An 18,266-nucleotide genomic window follows, 5' to 3' on the forward strand; every position below is an offset into this window, starting at 1 on the left:
CACATTCAGGCCGTTGAATAGGTAGAATGTGTTCCTTATTAGGCTAAAACTTAAGGTCAGGCACGGTATGGTAATCTGCTGTTACCTTCCTGTTTGAATTTAAACATGGAGGAAACATCCAGTCTGTGGTTCATACTGTGGTTGAACCAACATGTACTTCTTCCTATTTTTTTTTTTTTTTTTTTATATCCCAGCTGAACATTTGAATCATATTTTGACAGCAGCTTTGACACAAACACGTGGCAGCTTTGTGAGAGGTTGACTTTAGTTTGACGCCGAATCTTCATGAAATTTAAGTATGAAGGGTTTTTTTTTTGTCACAGTTTCATCGACGTCAAGTTGTAAAGTTACACCACAGCTGACTTCAAGTCAAATGAAATGATGATGTGAAGTTTCCGGACATATATTGTGTGAATGTTTGATGCGATGTGTGTGTGGGATGAGACAAAAGGCCCTTCAGCTTACGGTGATCTCTTTGACCCCTTCCTCTGTTGCTGCTGTTTACTTCAGCTCTTCCTGTTTGTGACCAAAAGATCCTTTTCTGGAAACACTGGCTCTATAAATAATAAATAAATCAATCAATGGCAAGGTGGCATTGTTGGTGGTGGGGGGGGGGGCACAGAGAAATACAGACAGCTCTGGACCACAGTGCTAACATGTCAACAGAGATTAAACTAGTTTATTATTTTCAAAGAGGAAAAAAAAATACGAAACAAAAAAAGCAGTCATATTTTACACTAGTGATTATTATTAAATTTTTACAACCATTCAGTCTGCATAACATAAGGAAATAATTCTACATCTTTGTTTCTTTCGTATTTTTGGTACTCTGATTTATACATACAAATAACAAATACAGGGACTTTTTTTTCACAATGCATATAATCTGTGGGCAGGAAGAAAGTCTTTTTGAGTTGGTCGAGTGTGTGTGTCTGTGTGTGTACGTGTGTGTGTGTGTGTGTCTGCATATGAGTGTATGCGCAGGCGTCAACACAAACCAATTGCCCGAGACCTATAGCACATCCAAAATAAAATAAAATAAAATAACATAAAAAAGAAACGAAACAAACAAACAAACAAACAAAAAAAAAAAAAAAAAAAAAAAACAGAGACGCCTGCAGCCGGAGCCGCCGACTCTCTGCAAACTTAATGCAACGCAATTCACGCAGGCAATAAAAACTGCCTGCACTTTCTCAAGAGTCTCTCCCACTCGTTTTCGTCCTCCTCTCTATTCGCTCATCCGGCAGCAAAGTCTCTCCACCTGCTTGCTGTGACTCGTACCCTTCTGGTCATTAGCTGCCCATGGGCATATTTCCTTTTTTTTTTCTTACTTAATTAAAAAGTCTTCATTAAATGTACTGTATTTCATACAATTTGTACAAATATATTCAACGTCCGTCTCTCCTCGGCCTCAGCAGTAAGAGGAGAAGATGAAGGGGGGAGAGTTTTGGTGGCAGGTGGGCGGGGTCAGGGGTTCCTGTTATACAGGTGCAAGGTGAAGAAAGGCGGGTTTGGGGGAATTTCAGGGTGGAGGGCGTCGAAAAAGTTCTGGTAAAGTTTGTTTTTGTGGATGTCTGTGTGTGGAAAAATGGCCTTTTGTACACAAATGGAGCTCCTTGTCATGTGGATGAGCTGGGAGAGCAGCCTCAGTGTGGTATTTTTGGTGGCGGCGGCTGTGGGGGAGAAAATGTCGTCTTTCCCGGGTTGGAGGAAGGCAAAAAAAAAAACAAAAAAAACAAAAACAAAAAGAAAACCTCTCCCCCACCCTCCCGGAGGTCAGTATGCCACAGTCAAGTCTGCAAAGCATTCACATCGCAGAGGTACGCTTTGATTTTTATAAAAATAAGATACAACTGAGGGCGAAGGAGCCTAAAGCCTGACGCTCTCACTTGGTGGTGCAGTGGGGGGGCGGGTGGTGGGGGGGTCAACGGGGAGCAGTCTATTTGTCTTTTAGGATGCGGAGGCAGGTCTGCAGAGGTACCGAGGGGCGGCGGTTCTGGATGTGGTGTCGGTGGCGAGGCCGAGGGTTCGGGGAGCGCGGTCTAACCCATGGCGGTGACCATACTGGAAGGGTGGTGTGGGGCGAAGGGGAGGCTCGAGGAAGGGTGCATGGGTGTCGGGGTGGTCAGCATGTGGCTGGAGTGTGAGAAGGGGGGGAAGGACGACATGTGGCGGGACAGGGCGGCTGGGCTGAAGGAGCTGGTCTTGTCCATCAGGCTCTTGGACAGGTCTTCCATGTTGTCTTGGGACTTTTTGCTCTTCTTGGACTTGCTGGACATCTTCCTGTTCCGGGTCTGGATGCCTTCCTTCTTCATGGTCAGAGGTCGGTTGATCTGCTCTCGAAAGGAGACAGAGAAGATGGCAGATTAGTATTTTGTCGCAGCAGATGCCCGATAGAAATCTTAAAAGTGGGACCGTTTACATTAAGCAACACAATACGACAGAGACTTTAAGTGGAGGGTGTCACTGTGGGTCAAAACAGAAGGAGAAAATGTTGCTTTTCAGTTTGTCTTTGGGATTTTGAGGAATTACAGTCCCATCCTGAAACAGCAGCTTGTTTACATACACAAAGATACAGATACAGATATATACTCTGTTTGTGCGCAGTGTGTACAACTGTGTGTGTTGGAGTGGATTTAAAATGTTGATTCCTTTAAGCTGGGTTGCGTCTGAGCCAAAAAGAAAGGGAGAAAAATGGAAAGATGAGGTAGGAAGGGGGTCGTCGGTTGGTTGGAGGGAAGATGGAGAGCGTGTGCAGCAGCAGAGACGGAGAAGGGCCTGGCAGCTCGTGTGCAGCCAGTCGACCACAGAGACACATGGCCATGACGACCGCTGGCGTCGGCCAAGTCCTCCTCTCTACACCCTCCACCCTCCTCCTCGACCGCATGGCCGTCTCCCGGCCAAAATAGCCCCGGCTGCCGTATTCCAGCATAGGTTTAGTTGGGAGTGAGAGCTGGATGATGGAATTCCGGCTGTGGGCCGGATTATGAGGGGAGGTGGACGATGCTGACTGGCTTCCTGCACTTTCTGAGCCGGTTCTTTCCGGGGAAATGGGAACGGTGGATTTCTTCCCTCGCTCTCTCTCTCTCAGTCTGAGACGTTGTAATTTTTTTTCTTTAAGCAGAAGTGATTAGCAGAGACCAGAGATCTGTGCACCACCCCCCATCCCCGACTTCCCTCTCTAGCCTCCTACTGATGTGGTTTCTTTCTGATGTGACTCCTCCATCCTGGGGTGACTTTCTCTGCCTTGCTCCCAGCTCTGACGCTGACTACGCCCACCTAAGGCTGGTCTGGCCGGTGGTCTTTGATGCTGAGATGTCTGTCGCCCTCAAAAGAAACAGCCACAAACCTACGACGTACATTCAGGCCACCGCCGCCGCCGCCATCCCCCCTCACAGAACAAAGAACAAACGCTTTGTGAGTCAGTGACCACCGCAAAAGACACAGCCTGTCAAACCCTGTAGCTACCCGCCTGCCACTTCAGCGTTCATCATGCTACACACTCCAGGTATCGTTCACACGTGGTGAGAAAAACCCCCGATTCTCCGAGGCATGTCTGTGTTTCATGTGTTAACACAACCTTGTGTTTGTGGCGACTTTTGTGTTTGCACAAGTTTCTTATCTAAAGCTGAGAGCTTACAGGACAACAAGGCCGCTGGCGTCAGGTGTTTTGGGAGCATCCACACAACAACACAAACACTCACTCACGGGCCAGCACAGCTAAATTATCCCATTGAAGAATTTAGAATTTCTTTCAAAGGGATCAAGCCCCAAACAGAAGTCTGGATTTAACCAAAATAAACTAATTTCACAATTACACCGAGGTCGGGGTCGGTTCAGATGCTAATGTGTAACTGGGAAATATTATTCTTCTCTCCCTTTAACCTTGGTCTGAGTCCGATTCTGCAGCGCCCAGCTATTTGCCAAAAGTAACATGGGAAAATGATTTAACAGGGCCCACTTGCGTGACAAGCAGGGCAGCAGAGCAGGATACTCTCTCCCTGACACACATTGGGGGGGGGGGGGGGGGGGGGGGGGGGGGGGGGGGGGGGGGGGGGGGGGGGGGGGGGGGGGTGGGGGGGGGGGGGGGGGGGGGGGGGATATGGGATATAGGCAACTAGGAAAAAAAATGGCAGTAAGGGAGGGAGGCGTGTTACCAACATGTGGCCTCAAGAGCAGTTAGCCTTATTATGATTAGTTTCAACCACAATGGGTGTTTGATTGGAAGCGACAGCTTTGTGCACGGGGGCGGGGGGTGAACGAGGAGTGAAGGAGTCCCTGGGGTTTTCAGATTGAGGATGTGAAACGATGTGGCCAGGCACTTAAAACCACCCCAAAACGAATCGGAGGAATTGGTGGTCAGCGACGGGGGAATTCAAGTCCCAGGAGCAAGAAATATATATTTAAATAATATAATAATAATATTAATAATAATAAATCTGGTCTGGAAATTAATCTAATTTTAATTAACAACCCCCCCACCTTCTCTTTTTCTCTCTTTAATATTCAAAAGCAAGGCAGCTGCAGGCTCAGTTCACTTCGGTCTTATACATTTTAGATTCACACTTACTGCCAATAAATCATATTATTTCTGCAGTATTTGTTATCAGTGTGGCCCGAAATTCTCTGCAGGGGGGGCAGGGAAAATATTCAGGGAAGGGAGAGGAGGAGAGGAGGGAAGGACGCCAGGTAGGATGCAAAGGTGGGAAGGAATCAAGGAGGGGTGTGAGAGAGAAGCTGCACCCCCCCCCCACATGATGGTTTATTACTTACATTGTGCAGTTTAAAGTAGAGGCCGCAGGCGTTGCACACCGGGTCCCCGTTGGCGTTTCTCCGCCACAGCGTCGTTGTTGTTGTCTGACAGTTCGCACATGACGTCCCTGCCCGCCTGGCTGCAGACTGTACGGCAACACAGAGGGCCAAAATAAAAAAAATTTAAAAAAAAATTAAAAAAGAGAGAGAGAAAAGAAACCCGTCACATGATAGCTTCAGCACATCAAATCCATGTAAAAGTTTATTTACCGCCAACATGCAGAGCTGCCATTTTATTTTTTGTTGTTGAGAATTTAACTTGTGTTTTTTTTTTTCTTTTTCAGCATTTGAAGCAGAAATAATGAATTTAAAAGTACTGTGGCAGCCCTGTACACATGGCATGTTTCACTGCAGATTTAAATACATTCATTAATTTCACTGGTGTGCATATATAAAGCTATTAAACTCCATTAAGGCATGGCGTTCAATAAAGGCTTTATTATGACTGCATATGCATTGGAATTCCTTTTTTTTCTCCTTTATGCATCCACTGTAAACTGAAAATAGTTTAAAATAAAGACATAAATACCAAAAAACAGAGCTGCTTTCACTCCAGGCTAAAAATAGCGTCACAGAGCACATACCTCCTGGAGAATAAATATTTACAGAAGACATAAAAGTAGTGCCTTGAAATGGGAGAGCTGTTAAATTTGATTAAATTTCTCCTTAAAAGTGCCACTAAGGCCTTTTTTTCCCCCAAACGTGGACCTCAAGACGTTATAACAATTGAGATGTCTCCATATAAGTTAAACCTACATGAGCCTCTGACTCAGTCAAAACATGGAGAGACATTATGAATGTAAGAGGCAGTGAAATGAGCCACAACTGCACGCCAACTGAAAGCATAACAACACTAACAACACGTTTAAATTAAGAAATAAAAAGGAAAAAGAAAGAGTGAGGTTTTTTTTTTTTTTTTTTTTTTGGGGGGGGGGGGGACTCTGCTGCAGGCTACCAGCAGAGTGCATCCCTCCCTTCATCCTGACAGTCAAAGTCACGTCTCCTCATGGATTTAGCTGCCTCGCCTCCGCCTCAGCTTTGCTGCAGTGCCTTGACATTGATGTTATAATCTCTAAAAACAATCGATAGGCAGGTGACCGCAGAGGACTACATTATCTCTGGATTGTTTGGGGGGGGGGGGGGGGGGTTTCCAATTATACACATGCGGTGGCCTCATAACCCCTGCGTGCTGTGAATAACCAATCAGATAGGAGGAATAAATCTATTAGGTCCATACATGGTGTGATGTCATATTTATTTCTGCAACCAAAATGATTTCATTCATCCTCCTCCCATTTTATTTTATTTTTATTTATTATTTCTTTTTATTATTATATTTTTTGTGGGGGGGGGGCTTCTCCTTCATCTATGACTCGTGTTGTGTGGCAAACATTACGCACACCTGACCCAACCTGGTGTGTATTTTTTTTTTTTTTTTTTTTTAACGCGGATTGTAACACGGAACAATCTGAAGTCGTGACGGTGCTCGGCCTGGCTCGGACTCCGCAGCCTTTATGTTTTGACTGGGGAAGCAGGGCTGTGTTGTTAAAAGCGACTTATCTGCGCTGCTCAGATATCCGGCAGCCCTTTCCCTGGGAAGTCGGGTTTTCACATTAGAGGCGAGATGGAGGAGGAGGAGGAGGTTCAGAGGAGGACTGGACAGCCATCTTTGCCTCTCTAAAGATTGTTTTGTTTTTTTAATCTCTTTATTTTTTCGTAACAAGGCAGAGGAAACTCCTCTAAAGCCCATTAAAGATGCAGCTCGGATGAGAGAGGTGGAGGTGGAGGGGGGGGGGGGTTCCCTAAAATAACGTCAAAAATAGCTGCAGTTGAGAGTTGCAAAAAGAAAAAAAGTTTTTTAAAATAAATGATAATAATAGGAGGAGGCGAAAATAATCATGGATGCAGGCCTGCAACAAGCAGAAGCACTTAAATGCATCTCCAGAGGAGGAGGAGGAGGAAAAGGGGGGGGGGGTTATTATTCAAACTGTGAATCAATGAAAACTTTAGCAAATAAAAAAATAGCATCGTCATTGCATTAAAAAATGTGCAGTTTGTTTGTTTGTTTGTTTTTTTTTTTGTATTAATTTCTTTATTTTTTTTTTTTTTGTTTGTTTGTTTTTTCTATGGTAGTATCTGAAAACAGAGACCTGCACTTGTCGAGTCAATTTCCTGCAGCTAATAGGCCTACTTCTTCCTGGATAGAGGAAAAACAGAGAGAGAGACGGAAAATGTCATCAATAGAGAAATGTGGGGGGGACGTACCAGCCGCCGCTTGGGCTTGATGAGCGGGCGATTCTGCCCGTTCATCTTGTGATAGAGTCCGCAGGCGTTACACAGATAGTGACCCGTACCGTCCCGTCTCCACAGGGGGGTCGACGTGGCCCCGCAGTTCACACACTCCCTACCTTCTGCAAGAGCCAACACACACACACACACACACACACACACACACACACATGCACAAACAAAACATAGAGACAACGTCCAGGTCAGTCATCTTTAAAAAAATAAAAGAGCAATTAAAAATAAAAAATAAAACGTAACAATCATGCACGTAATTTAGGCTGAGAGTAAAAATAAAGATTAGTGAGATCACAGCAAATGTTAGGACAATAAAAATAGCAATAACAATATTAATAATAATAATAATAATAATAAGCATTCATTTTACTGCAGCAGTCATCATGTCTACAGCAGAAACGTGTGTTAACAGTCGTGTGAAGGTCCAGAAATCATTTCAGTGAAAAACAAAATCAACGTGTCCTTCAGCAGGATTTTCATTTGGTCCGTGACAATTTAAGATATATCTATATTATATATATTTTTTTTAATCTAGGCCTTTAGTTTAGTTCTTTCTCTCATCAGCTGATAATAACAACAATAATATAATTTAAATAATAATATAAGAGGGTGTTTCCTTTGCTGCTTTAATCAGGTTTCTGAAGTTTGACTGGCTCTTCTTGGTGACACGACAGGTGAGACGGATACCAACAGTGTGATTGTAGTATTGGGGGGGTGGGTGGAGGGGTGGGGGTGGCCTGGAGGGGGGGTGGAAGGGTCTGAAAGTGAAACAAGGGAGCTGCAGTCACACTCAGATTATTTGAAAGCAGAGACTCACACGAGGCTTTTGTGCAACGCCGAGAGCCTTTTGCATTTTCATGCAGCCGCACTTCCCCTTTTTGTGCGAGCTGCAGAAACACTCACACTCACACACACACACACACAACACAACACAAGCACATGCACAAGCCTGACTTCTCCACAAAAAGGGAGATCGACTACGTCAGTCCGGATCGTGCAATGTGATGTTAGATGTGACAGACATGCAAGAAGAAGGTTTGGGTTTCTTTCTCGTTTGGCAAAAAGAAGACGCTGCTGAAATCAAACAGGAACTGAGTCGGATCCAGAGCAAATGACTTGAGAAAGCACACAAACATTCATACAACACACTCCTGCACTGCAGAGTTTGCATCGCAAAAGATGTGTTTTGGATTTTCTAAATAGTTTTTTTTTTTAAATGCTGGAGCTTTCTCTGAAATATTACTTGATCTCTCCGTACTGATCGTCGAACTCAGATACTCTGCAGATCGGGAAATATCTTATAAATGAACATTATCTCCCATTATCCTCGAATTAAAATCTTTATTTGCATTAATGGCCCAGTGTGTGATGCTGAATAATCCTGATGATATGCATCGACTAATCCACTGTTTTCTATACTCACATCAGAGCCTGTGATTTTAATCTCATTACAGAAAACTGCTCTTCAGCTGCAGCAGCAATAACCTTTAAAATAATTACCCCCTCACCTTCCACCTCATCCCTCCTCTCAAATTTGGAAGTACTCCCCCCTCACACACACCCACACACCCCCACCCTGAAACATTTCACCCGCTTTTTTTGTCTCCCCCCTCCCTGTGAATGAACGAGCAGCATCCGGTGCTCTACCGCTGGGTAAACAATGCAACTGTGGCGTGCACTGGTCTGACAGTAATGGGATTACCTTAAACATATAAACGGGGCGACACAGCCCAGAGAGCCCCCCCCCTACCTCCCCCCCTCCTCCCTCACCCCTCTAACTCTCGGTCTATCTCCCACTCTGTGATGTTAGTGTAGTGGTGTGGGGGGGGGGGTGACCTAAATTAATCTGACCGTTCATGTCTGCGTCATGGATTTTATTTTTGAAGGAAAAAATATCCAGTATTTATCGTTTAAAAAAATTCTGCCCCATATTATTATTATTATTATTATTATTATCATTCTTGTTGTTGTTGTTGTTGTTGTTATTATTGTGTGATGAAAGAAAGAGCTTGCAGGCGCATTGATGCGTCACTTTGGAGCACAGTTTGGCCCGTGTGGCCCTAAAAGCAGAGCTTGGATGCTTGGGTATATTTAATTTTTTATTATCACTATTATTTTCTTCTCTCCTAAGGATGTGAGATTAAACATGGCTGATCATTAAGGCTGCAAATCTGGGGAATAACGTTAGATCAAAAGGGAATGTAATAAAGCGCACGCCTACCTGAACAGGACCTTGTTTTTGGTCTTGTTTTGGAACCATAACTAGAAGATGACCCACCTATCAGGCTACTTGGTGGGAAGAGGCCTGGGCCGTATTCAGGGACATAGGGTGGGTATGTGGCGATGGGGTGGTGGGCAGAGGATGACCCTGCTCCGATTGATGCCACGCTCCTGCTGTGAGCTGACTCCAGTTTCATACTGTCGCCCAGGGTCACCTGGTACTTTATGCACTCTTTGTCCTCCTGCCGCCCGGAGCTGCTGGAGCCGGGGGTGGATATGCCCGGGTCCGGGGACACGTCTTTCGGAGGGGTCGGGGGAAACGTGAAGAGGTGCGGACTGGAGTGACCGGTGGACAGGGAGGAAGAGGAGGCCGGGGGGTAGACGGACAGGCTGGCCGGGGAGCCGTGGTGCAGGGGGTTCTTGGGGAAGGGGCTCAGGTTCCAGGGAGAAGTGCTGTGGTGCGGGGCGATGCCTTTGCTCCCCTCCAGCCAGGGCAGAGAGCCGTGCAGTAACGAGGGACGGCACACCTGGCTACCTGAGGCAGCACACAAACACAAGAGACACATCACAACCTGAGCTCCATCTGCAGCAGCACCCGTAAACACGCGCACACATCATCATTATTGTTGTTATGAATATTAGAATTTTGCCTTTCAGACGCGCTTTTACACGCCTCATAAAAACAACTTTTGTAGGCCTATTAAAAAAAAAACATTCACAGATTAAACAGATATTCATGCGGATTTTTTTTTTAAATGTCTCCCAGCTGCTCATTCAAACGACTCCACTGAGATTGTGTTGTGCTGAGGATCATCTGATCCCGCTGAAACAGGCCCTGATGCCACAGCAGCAGCAGGAGAGAGAAACTGGGCTACATCGTGATTTTCTGCAGGAAGTTAAAAGGTTACACTGGAGGAAACTCCAAAAATCAACTAAATGCGCACGATTGTTATTTTTTAAATCAGTATTATTGTTATTATTCTAACAGCACATTTTTAATAATACACATCGTGCAGCAGTGAAGTGAAACCATCGCGTCCGTGCGTCACGGAAATATTCCAGGTGTATGTGTGACTTCTGTGCCAACACTTAGACAGGAGATCGATCCAGAAAACAAATGTATTTTTTAAAATCTACTCTAACATTAAGAGTCAGCTGGTTGTTAGTTTTGTTTTGCTTTTTTGTGACGTTCAACATAAAGCCGTGATGACACACACACACACACACACACACACACACACTGAGCCACACAACATGTATTTTTTTACGTTTAAATTTTTCTTTTTTTTAAGACAAAATCATCTCAAGCAGAATAAATATAATAAAAAAAATTAAATTTAAATTTAAACTGGAAAGCTGGTCTGGATCCCCTCCACCTCTCCACCCTCCACCCACCACCTCCACTTTCTTTTCCCCGTCAGAAACAACTCCAAACTCGGCGGCAGTAATTGAGTCTGTTCTGCCTTTTCTGAACGGGACAATGTGCGTAAAGAGCAGAAGGGTTACTCACTGTGTGGAGGAGGGGGGTACCTCTGGACGGCTCGGACAGAGTTTCCATAGTACGGATGGTTCCCCTGTCCATCGATATTAAACAGTACATCCACATCGTCAGCGAGGGGATACTGCGAAGGGTCCATGTACGAGTGGCCGAGGCCCGGGTGATGTGAGCCGGGATGCTGCTCGTTCAACACCGCGGGATGATGGCTCATCCACCGTGGCTGATCCGTACTTACTTCCATCGCTTTGCTCTGCGCGTCTGTGAGTCTCTGAGTGTGTGTGTGTGTCTGTGTGTGTCTTTATTTCTTCTTCTTCTTCTTCTTCAGTAAATGTTCATGCACGCCGAAGCAAACCGGTACAAGTCACAAGGAAAGAAATAATCTGTCCCAAAACCGTCCGTATTTTTGTTTTGTTAGTTTTTAGTTTTTGGGTTTTTTTTTGTTTTGTTTTGTTTTGGGGTTTTGGGGCTCTTTCGGGTTAAATCCACAGGTTCCGCGCTGGCTTCTGGTCACCTGGAGACAGAGAGGAGAAATTATTACCTTGTTTTCAAAAACGTGTTCACATGCAGCACGATTTTTTTTTGTCTTTGAAGAAAAAAGAAGAACTAACACACATGACGTTCACGCTTTGAGTGCATTTACCCGGAATTATATATATATTAAAAAAAAACAACAACACACACACACACATTTAAACACGAAACATACCCCACATTACAAACGCAACAAAGGTGCTGTCACACACAGAAATACGTCCAAAATGGAATCCAGCTTCACGCAGAGCTCCTGAACAACTTCTTCTTCTTCTTCTTCTTCTTCTTCCTCTCAGAATGTAAAAAAAAAAAAAAACGTCAGCGTTTGAGCCCCGGCTCAACAAGTCGTGCGGGGCTTGTGCGGTGCGGGGCTTGTTTGCAGTGAATGGCTTCACCGCACACTGACCGGCACCAGCAAGTTAAACTCACTGATCAAATCTCTGTTTGTGCGCAGTTGAAGCCCTCTCCATTAACTCCGCTCCCCTCTCTCTCTCTCTAGCTCTGTGTGGCTCTTACTCTCTCACCCTTGCTCTATTCTACCCCTCTCTCTCTCGCTCTCTCTCTCTCTCTAACCCCCCCTCTTTTTTTTTTTTTTTTTTTTTTTTTTTTTTTACAGTGAAGGCATTCTTTCAGGATGGCGCCAGGCAGCTCAATGCTTGCAGACAGCTGTGGCGCGACGCAACTTAAGGAGGGTCTGTCAGTGTCATCAGTTAAGGGGAGGGGCCTGCCCTAATTGAATATAACGTTGACCTGGAGAGATGCAGAAGTGCTGCAAGATTTCCTTTTTCTTTCTTTTTTTTTTTATTTGTATTTATTTATTTATTTATTTTGTTAACCTTGCCTGCAAAGACAATATAATAAATAAGGATATTTCTTTTCGAGGCCTTGCAGCACTTAACGCCCTTAACAAGTTAAAGGTGTCATTAAGAGGAAGTTCACTTGAATTAACCCCTAAATAAACACGAATGTGAGTTTTGATTTGAATAGGGTGTTAACAGAGTGACGAATAAACTTAGAAATGAAAATGTGCTCCCACACTTCTGATTCAAACGAACTTATAAATAATTATATATGAAGCAATGAAAATAAATAATGATAGTAACTCGGGCTGGTGTTAGTGTTTAGTGTGCACTTTTTAAAGCCTGCTGCTGCAGTTTTAATAAGAGCAGAGCCTGTTGCTCTGGGCCAGTAGCAGGTTTTCGGGACATTCACGCTCTTAAAATTGTGACAGTGCGTCCTCTCGCGGTGACAGGCGCATTATTCTGATGGCAGATCCAAAATTGAGCCGATTTCCTCACCGTGAAGTCGGCGCGGACAAGGACGCCGGGTGGCTGCGCTTTTACAGCCATCCAGGAAAAGGAGGGAGCGAGCAGAGGAAAAAGGAATTAAATGGAATAAAATAAAAAGAAATGGAAAGAGAGGTGAGGAGAAAAATCCTTCCAATGGCTGTCAGTTAACTTTATCTTAGCAATAACACACACACACACACACACACACTGCGGCAGCTCAGACAGACCAACAACAATAGCGCGTGTCATTATTTATTCAAAACAGTGCATTTAATGTAACGCGATAGCGCGCGCGGGGACCGACGAAGACCTCAGCTCGGGTTAGTTTACTAAAGTTGGACAAAAGGCAAAATAATAATAATCATAATTAAAAAAATAAATAAAATAAAAGAAGAGCAGCTTCTTCTTTGTAAAATCACAGAAGAGTTCACGCTTTATGTCCGGTGTCACATATGCGTGATTGCCGCGCACGCTCGGGGAGGAAGCAATGGGAGGGGGTAAGGAGGTGTGGGGGGGGGCAGCTCCCCGAGGAAGTATTTAATGTCCATATACTTTAATATTGGCGTGTGTAACAGTAGATTGGGGGGGTATCAGTGTTATGACTGACTGACTGAGTGAGTGGAGGGGGGGGGGCAGCCGCGGCGCCGCCACTGGATGTGACGTCAGCGCGGTGTAAACAGCCAGGAAATGAACCCTCTCTTCCAGCGCACGCGCAAGAGCAGGTATTTGGCGGCGGGAGCGCGCACGCCCACGTGAGGTATCCGCGCGTCGTCACGGCACGACGTCAGGTAAGAGGCGAGGCGGCATCAATAAGGGATCAATCAAGAAGAGGGATATTAACCGGCACGAGGCCAGGTGTCTAAGAGCTCCAAGGCTCCATACACACACACACACACACACACACACACATATGTGTGTATATGTGTGTATTCTAACCCCCCATCCCTAAAAAATACACCTTTGCCATGAGCACAGACGGAGACAGACTTGGGAAAGTGTCGTCTCTTTCCTCTTCCTCTTCAGGACAGCTCTACCTGGAGGGGGGGGGGGGGGGGGGGGGGGGGCGTTTCCTCACTCAGACAAACCTGAGACTGAACTTGGATGCAAACTGCTGTAGCTGCCATTGTCAGGCTGTCAGCGGACTCGTGTAATTATCCTCTTGAAAAGTATCGCGGAGCCATTTATCCACAAAGTAGGGCCCACCAGTTAGAGGTGCTCCGAGGCAACACACGACGGTAAACCGAGCCTAAAATCCCGATTATGGGTTTCCTTTCTTTTTTCTTTTTTTTTGTTTCTAGGCTTGGATGTATCGAAGCTTAGAGAATGGGACATGGAAGCCATCCCATGACTTCATTCCCGAGTCTCGGTGTCAATAACGCCGGAGCTTTATTCAGCGCGGAATAAAACTGACTCTCTTCATAGATATATATTTAAAAAAAAAAAAAAAAAAGAAAAACAGTTGTCATTTTTAATCCCAAACTGTCGGCACAGAGGAAGAAATATTCTCTCTCTCTCTCTCGCTCTCTCACAGCAGCCCCCCCTCCATATTAGTCTGTCCCTTAAGATAATGGCCTACAAATAACAGCGCTGCTGCTTGTAAAAGCTGCGATTCATTAAAAAAATAAAATAAAAAAGGTGGGAAAGGGGCCTCCGTCTGCCTTCATGATGACAGAGATCATTTCTGGGTGTCATATCAGTCAGCACTGATTCAAATCGGTGCACTTTCCCTTTCTTTTCTCCTCTTCCTATTACGGTTATTATTATTATTATTATTATTATTATTATTATTAATTATTATTATTATTATTATTATTATTATTATCATCTTTAATAATGTTATCTTCTGGTAGAATTGAAAAAAAAGACACGGGTGGATTACTGTTATTGGCAGTGTGGAGGATGAAAGGTGTGTAGGCCTGTGTGTGTGTGTTTGTGTGTGTGTCCTCATCAGCAAATTACAACCCTTGTTTATCCTGATAAATAATAGTTTCCTTCCGCAAGCTGCTACATCAGAGGTCAGGGAGATACAATCACACAAAACTGAAATGACTAAAACACCAACAGCCTTACTGCCACGACACTAACAACAACAACAACAAAAATAATAATAATAATGCGATCTACGATTATTTAAAGTAGCTTCACAATTAAAAGAAAAAGTTTTGAGTCAATGTGTGTGTATTTACTTTTTAATTAAGGCCCCATTATATTAAAAGCTTTGATATCCGGTGCCATTAATTTTAACATAAATAGACACATAGCCCAGAAAATATCTGGAGCTTTAGTCTTGGTAAGAGACGAACCATAAATAATAATAATAATAATAATGATAATTTAAATTGAGGAACTGACAGCAGGTTAACACACATGGTTCATGTGGCCTGTAAATAATCCAAAGGAGGTAAACGCTGTTCGTGTTGCCACAACGGAGAAGAAGCCCAGTCAGATTAAAAACGCTGCAGGCCAGTCACGGTGTCATTGTGAGATATTTCAGCGGCTCATTTGTACATTTTGAAACCATGTGCAGCGCCCGCAGGTCCCCCTTCCAATGTTTCATCTTCAGCTCTGAGTCATTTGTCACCTTTCTAGTCTTTTCAAGAATAAAAAAAGGGGACACACGCTCTTCAGATGAGACACAGCTCTCCCGGCGGTGTGTGAACCAACTCGGCTTCTTAGAATAAAACCAGGGCGCCAAATTCTGCACGACCAGCGAGCGAAACTTGAAAAACAACACACACACACAGAAACAGAAGAAGTGGATTTCCTAGAATGATTTGAAATGAGAAAAGTTGGGAGGATAAATCACCATATTTTTCTAAGAGTGTGTAAAAAAAAAAGAAGTGTGTCAGTCTTCCCGAAGAAGAAGAAGAAAAACAAAACGCTCTGCCAATTGACTGACTTCTGATTCTTATCTGTGTCTATATCGCTTCTCGCCAGACACACTGATGTAATCTTTCCTTTAACAAACCGGGCCTTTTCACCTCTTTAGCCAAATGCAAAGCCCTGCACAAACAAAAGCCATTCATATTTCTGGATAATATATTAATTAGAATCAGAATTCAGACTGAAATGCAAAATTAAAACAAAAAAAAAAAAAAAAAAGGAAAAACTCCAGTATTGTAAAATAAAAAAAACAAAACACTGAGATTCAAGTGAAACCACAACAGCTGCACATCTTTGTCTCACACGAGGCCAGTGTTTGATTTTTTCTGTCTTTTTCCAAAATTTAAATCAAATTAGTCAATTTAATAACAATAAAAAATATTACAAGAATATAACATAAGCAGCTGAAGGCGGATTTGTTTTGTTTTTTAGAATAAGCGGAAGAAGAAAAAAAATATATATATGGGGATGAATGGGGATTTTTTTTTTTTTTTTTTTTTTGGGGGGGGGGTGGAAATTATGTGCGCGAGCCGTTTTCTCGCGCTCGTGCTTTCTCTCTCCGCACGCAGACTATCAGTTGGAGCTGTTGGCGCGTGACTGTGCGCGAGCGATGCTCTTAATTTGGCATCCTATTCATTCAAACGGGGGCTCCTTCTCCTCCCTTATCGACCAGAGACAACATGGAGGAAACTAATAACAAGACAAGGAGGAGGGGGGGGTGATGAGGAGGAGGAGGAGGAGAGGGGGCAACCTGAGCAAAGCCCAACTCTTCTTCTTCTTCTTTTTTTTTTTTATGAGGTAATCAGATCAATTTCACGGCTATGGGACTCTGCCTGCACCGCCGACCTGAGCGGGAGGTGATAGGTCGGTAAAAACACATCATCGCTGCTATTTTCAGGTAGGCTGCTAAATATTCTAGTTTTTTTAAAGGAAGATTGTTATTATTCTTGTTGTTGTTGTTGATGATATTATTATTATTAGCAGAGCGCGTTTTGAGCGGCGTTTTAAAAATGGAAACAGCAGCGACAGCAAAAAAAAAAAAAAAAAAAAGCAATAAAAAAATAAAAACGGCGGCTACCGGCGACGTTAGAGGCAACAATGGCGGCCGTGGCTGGATGTTGTAGCAGGTCTTATCAACACTACAGACCCCCCCCCTCTCCCTCCACACACACACCTCCACCATCACACCCCCACCTCTGTTTCAGCAAGTGCAGGAAGCCGAAGGTGGAGGGGAAACGGAAAAAATCAAAATCAAAAATTAAAGGTGGACCCCGCAGCTTCGCCAAACTCCGTTCAAAAAAATGCCAATTTAAGCTGCACAGCATTAATTCTCTCTCTCTGTGTGTCTCTTTTTTCGTTTGACTTCATTTTAGCCGACCACAAAATTAAAATTAAAAAGAGAAGCCAAAACTGAACGGCTCGTAAAAGTTTACCATCATTCACAGACGAGCAACGTCAAACCGAGCTGTTCACACAGAAACCAAAAAATAACAATATGAATTAACAAAAATGGGAAATAAAAAATCCCCCAGCAGCCTTTTGGACAGATGATTCATGGGATGCAACCGGCTTCGAAGCAAATCTAAATATTTACTGACCTGTGGTGAACCGCTGGACGGGTGGAGGCTTTTTTTTTCTGCAGATGTGAAGAAAGAGTGACATAGAGATGGAAGCGCCGATGGCATTTAGAGAGAGAGAGAGAGAGAGAGTGTGTGAGAGTGTGAGAGAAAGAGAGAGAGAGAGTGTGTGTGAGAGAGAGAGAGAGAGGCTGAGCTGTGGACTGGAAGAGAAAAAAAAACACTCACAGAGTCGTCGTGGCTGCTGCTGCTGCTGCTGCTGCTGCTGATGATGATGATGATGGTGATGATGGTGGTGATGGTGGTCCTGGTGGGGGTCCTGGTGGGGGTCCTGGTGGGGGTCCTGGCGGTGGTGCGCGCGCCCCCTCGGTCCCGGAGTCACATCGTAACGCAAACGGCAAGCATGCTTGTTTGCGCTCGCGCGCACCGGGCCAACCATCTTTACCACACTGTACTGAGCTCTTCCGGGTCTGAACGCATCACAGGTCAGCCACATGGAAGCCAATTAAAAGGCTGTAAAGGCAATTTGGGATTAATTACAGTGTGAAGACATAGAAAGGAGGAAATGTTTCAACACTCAGATTATTATGAGTATTAATTTTAGTGCTTCTCCAAAGGCAAAGCGCAACACCTGACCGTGCAGGTGATGTCTGCTGCTTTAAATGTGAATATAAATGTCTCTCCAAGTAAGAAAAAATTTTTATTTTTTATATTATTTTCAAGCCTGTGATAAATGTGCTGTGATTGGCGCACAGCATGTTGTGTAAGTGTATCGTTTGCGCAGAAGATAAGACCTCAGTGACACACAAAATGCTGCGCCTCCTTTTTCAGTGTGTGCGTGTTTGAAAGAACCCCCCCCCCCCTTTCCTCTGCCACAAAAGGACAGATGAAGCCATAGCTGCTGCGTCTCATCGCCAACCAACTCCACAGCAATTAAGAGCCCCGCTATCCGCCGCACAACGCCAATCTGAGGCGAAGCAACATCTGAAATCTCTCCACAGCTGTATGGTAACATGATCGGGGCTGCATTGTGGCCAGTCTTACTGTACTAAAAAAAAAAAAAAAAAAAGCTTCACACATGCATCCCGCAGCAATATGGGGGCCTGCTGCTCTCCTGCTTATTGACACCATGGTTGATTGAAAGGAGCACCA

The 18,266-nt window shown here is 44.4% G+C and overlaps 1 protein-coding gene across 8 annotated transcripts; it reads right to left on the minus strand.

Annotated features, from left to right (window-relative positions):
• Nucleotides 1-652: 652 nt before the first annotated feature.
• On the minus strand, nt 653-17,228 carry gata3 (GATA binding protein 3). Of its 8 annotated transcripts, none has more exons than XM_029495322.1 (7): nt 11,541-11,956; nt 10,847-11,345; nt 9,395-9,871; nt 7,167-7,223; nt 6,963-7,009; nt 4,774-4,899; nt 653-2,333 (listed from the first exon to the last, which is right to left on the minus strand). In XM_029495322.1, the coding sequence occupies exons 2-7, from the start codon at nt 11,073-11,075 to the stop codon at nt 2,043-2,045; spliced, it is 1,227 nt and encodes a 408-aa protein (XP_029351182.1). In that variant the 5' UTR covers nt 11,076-11,345; nt 11,541-11,956; the 3' UTR covers nt 653-2,042. The 8 variants fall into 8 exon arrangements, with proteins under 8 accessions (XP_029351182.1, XP_029351179.1, XP_029351176.1 ...); XM_029495319.1 differs by having other exon boundaries at nt 9,338-9,871; nt 11,541-11,955; XM_029495316.1 differs by lacking the exons at nt 6,963-7,009; nt 11,541-11,956 and adding an exon at nt 17,136-17,228 and having other exon boundaries at nt 7,078-7,223; nt 9,338-9,871.
• Between the last annotated feature and the right edge of the window lie 1,038 nt (nt 17,229-18,266).

Source organism: Echeneis naucrates, chromosome 23 (genome assembly GCF_900963305.1).
Source record: "Echeneis naucrates chromosome 23, fEcheNa1.1, whole genome shotgun sequence".
Classification (NCBI taxonomy): Eukaryota; Metazoa; Chordata; class Actinopteri; order Carangiformes; family Echeneidae; genus Echeneis; species Echeneis naucrates.

Bases quoted from the DNA above. Each gene is read 5' to 3' on its own strand.
- gata3 (XM_029495316.1), bottom strand. From the start codon at position 11,075: ATGGAAGTAAGTACGGATCAGCCACGGTGGATGAGCCATCATCCCGCG. The intron at 7,224-9,337 runs GTAGGCGTGCGC...TGGCTCTTGCAG, and splicing joins AAAAACAAGGTCCTGTTCAG to AAGGTAGGGAGTGTGTGAAC. The intron at 4,900-7,077 runs GTACGTCCCCCC...GTTGCCGTACAG, and splicing joins TCAAGCCCAAGCGGCGGCTG to TCTGCAGCCAGGCGGGCAGG.